This window comes from Salvia splendens, chromosome 13 (genome assembly GCF_004379255.2).
Source record: "Salvia splendens isolate huo1 chromosome 13, SspV2, whole genome shotgun sequence".
Lineage (NCBI taxonomy): Eukaryota > Viridiplantae > Streptophyta > Magnoliopsida > Lamiales > Lamiaceae > Salvia > Salvia splendens.
Window position 1 is genome coordinate 22,946,783 of NC_056044.1, and position 2,935 is coordinate 22,949,717.

Sequence of the window (2,935 nt, forward strand, 5' to 3'; positions counted from 1 at the left end):
TTGAATTTTAGTCAAATTTTGTTTTTTCTATTTTCCTCAGCATATAAAAACCATGCATATAAATTACGCGATGCATCCGCCATTAATTATTACAGTGTGCTATTATTGTCCATTCATCAATATATCTCATTTACTTTTTACTACTAATATTTTAGTAATGGGCTTCACGTTCTACTAACTATATCTTACCATATTTTATTATAGTACTTCCTCCGTCCCAACTATATTGAGTCGTATTTTTTTTGGGTGTGCCAACTAAGTTGAGTCATTTCCTTTTTAAAAAAAAACAAAAATCTAATCATTTTTACTTTGTTCCAATATCTACTTTAGTCTCTCTTTATCTTTCTTACTTTATTCATCTCTCCTACTTTTCAACACAATTTCTTAATCTCCGTACTCAAAAGTTATGCCTCAACTTAGTTGGAATAGAGGGAGTATAAAACTAAAATTTAAAAATAGGACACACTTTTCACCAACTATTTCTATCCAATTTACATTACATTTCTTAAAATTCAAATTAGACTAAAATGAACCTATTATTAGTGGATGGAAGAGGGAGTGCTTTCACCAACTATTTCTATACCACTAGGCCAATTTATACACACAAATTACCCCTCATTTTTGCATATATTCCCTACTATATTGAAAAGTTATAAGTTAATTGAGGCATTTCTATTTTTGGTAAAAAGACTAGCATATATCTCTTACTCTATTTACCATCATTTTAACAAACTATTTTATCTCCATATTAAAAAAAACATCTCAATTAACAAGGAATTTAGGGAGTATTAATCCTTGTATCAACTTGGAATTAATCGAGAAGACTGGCCGGCCCTAGCCTAGGTAGATGGATGAATCGACTACACTAAGTATATAACTGTTGTAGTTTACGGTATACTACTATTTTGTTTCGCAATTTGATGACTCACCTGTTCAGAAAAATAAATGCAGAAATACTAGTATTAAAATTAAAAACATAGAACTGAGATACTCCATGAGTCACTCCTCCTAGTAGTTGTAGGAGAAGATTTTCTTTGCACAGTGGGTCCCACGGCACAGCCCCTCAATGCCACAACCTTGATCAATAAATACCACAGCCTCAACTCACCCCATCTTCACCAATCACAACCACCTTAAATTCTCCTCTCCTCTCCTCCCCCCCCCAAAAAAAAAAATGGCGATCAGGAAATCCAGCAAACTCTCTCAAGCAGCAACTCTGAAACAAATCATGAAACGATGCTCTAGCTTGGGCAAGAAACACGGCTACGACGAAGACGGCCTCCCCGTCGACGTCCCCAAAGGCCACTTCGCCGTCTACGTGGGCAAAAACCGCAGCCGCTACATCGTCCCCATCTCCTTCCTCTCTCACCCCCAATTCCAATGCCTGCTTCACAGAGCAGAGGAGGAGTTCGGATTCGACCACGAAATGGGCCTCACTCTTCCCTGCGAAGAGGTTTTTTTCAGATCGCTCACTTCCATGATCCGATGAACCAATTTCCGCCTCTCAATTTGCCTCCTTTTTTTGGAGAGAGATTCCCAAGAGGATAATTTTTTCCTCTTTTTTTAACATCTTTCTTCCTATATTTATTTGGAGGGATCTGTGATATTAGCCATGATTTTGGGTGCTTGCTTTTGTATCTAACTGGATTGTGGGTTGGATTTGTAAAGGAGATCGATGTTTGTGATTTTTCCTCGCAGAGGTGTTTGCTTACACCCTGTGAGAGAATTTTAATGTTAAATCAACCACGTTTTTTCACAAATATTGCTGTTTTTTTTCAGCCTTATTGTTTGATTTCATTTTGATCCAGTATACTGAAACACTCTTAAAAAATGGCACTACTATAAAAATACTACTCCACTCCCTAATAGTGTTTGTGTTGATATTAAGACGAAATTCACTTTATTTCTTTATTTAGAATTTTAGATGACTTTGATTTTTTGTTACGTGTACCAATCACATCATCAATTCAAAGTAGAAAATTATGTAGTGTGCCCAAACAACCTCTAATTAACACTTAACCAATTAAGGTTACACAATACTTAAATGCCAAATCAATTTGTAATTACAAGAAAAGTAGGAGTGTTCGAGGATCAGAAAAGTAAGTAAGAAGAAAAAATAAATAAAAGATAATAAGTGTTAGATTTAGCAAAAAAGAAAAATACTCCCTCCCTTAGTCCCTTAAATTTTGTCAAACATTGATTGGGTACGAGTTTTAAGAAATATAATAGAAAGTGAGTTAAAAAAAGTAAGTGGAGAGTGGGTCTTACTTTTATTTATTAGTTTTATAATAAAATGTGGGTTGAAATGAGTTAGGAGAATATAAGATCTACTACCAAAAATAAAATAAAATAAGTGAAATATGAAAAATTCTGTGGGACGACGAAAATGGAAAAATATGACAAAATTTAAGGGAAAGATGGAGCAAGGTAATAAACGTCCTATAGTATACTTCATGATAAATAATGTAATAAACGGCTCAAAATAATGTACACAGGGTATAAAACAGCTGCGTGTAAATATGGAAAAAAAACACTTTTAATATGAGGTAGTACAAAATTTATAGAGACCATATACGGAGAAAAAAAGAAGAAAATAGAGTAGTATTGAAATAAAGTAGAAAGTGTTGACTGGTCCATGTTCCGTAACGGACTAAAATTCCGTACAGTACACTACCACTAGTCTACTATTTTCCGTTAATGTCGTTATTCTAACAGTAAGAATTAATGCCATGTTTGTATCATTAAGGAATTAAGATTAGACTATTAGTTTTACACAAACAACAATATTTGGAATCTATAACCAAACTTTCACGGATACTTATAACATACAAAGCGAGACAAAGGGTAAATGACAGCTGTTATTTTATTCAACCAATGTACTAAAAATCACAAAATTGACTTTTTACTCCCTCCGTCCCTCTATAGCTGAGTCGTA

General features: G+C 34.0%; 1 protein-coding gene across 1 annotated transcript; it reads left to right on the plus strand.

Moving 5' to 3' along the window:
• Positions 1-1,107: 1,107 nt before the first annotated feature.
• LOC121760978 (auxin-responsive protein SAUR50-like) lies at positions 1,108-1,760 on the plus strand. The gene has a single exon (XM_042156559.1). It carries the CDS (start codon positions 1,175-1,177, stop codon positions 1,487-1,489), a length of 315 nt encoding a protein of 104 aa, XP_042012493.1. The 5' UTR covers positions 1,108-1,174; the 3' UTR covers positions 1,490-1,760.
• The last annotated feature ends 1,175 nt before the right edge of the window (positions 1,761-2,935 follow it).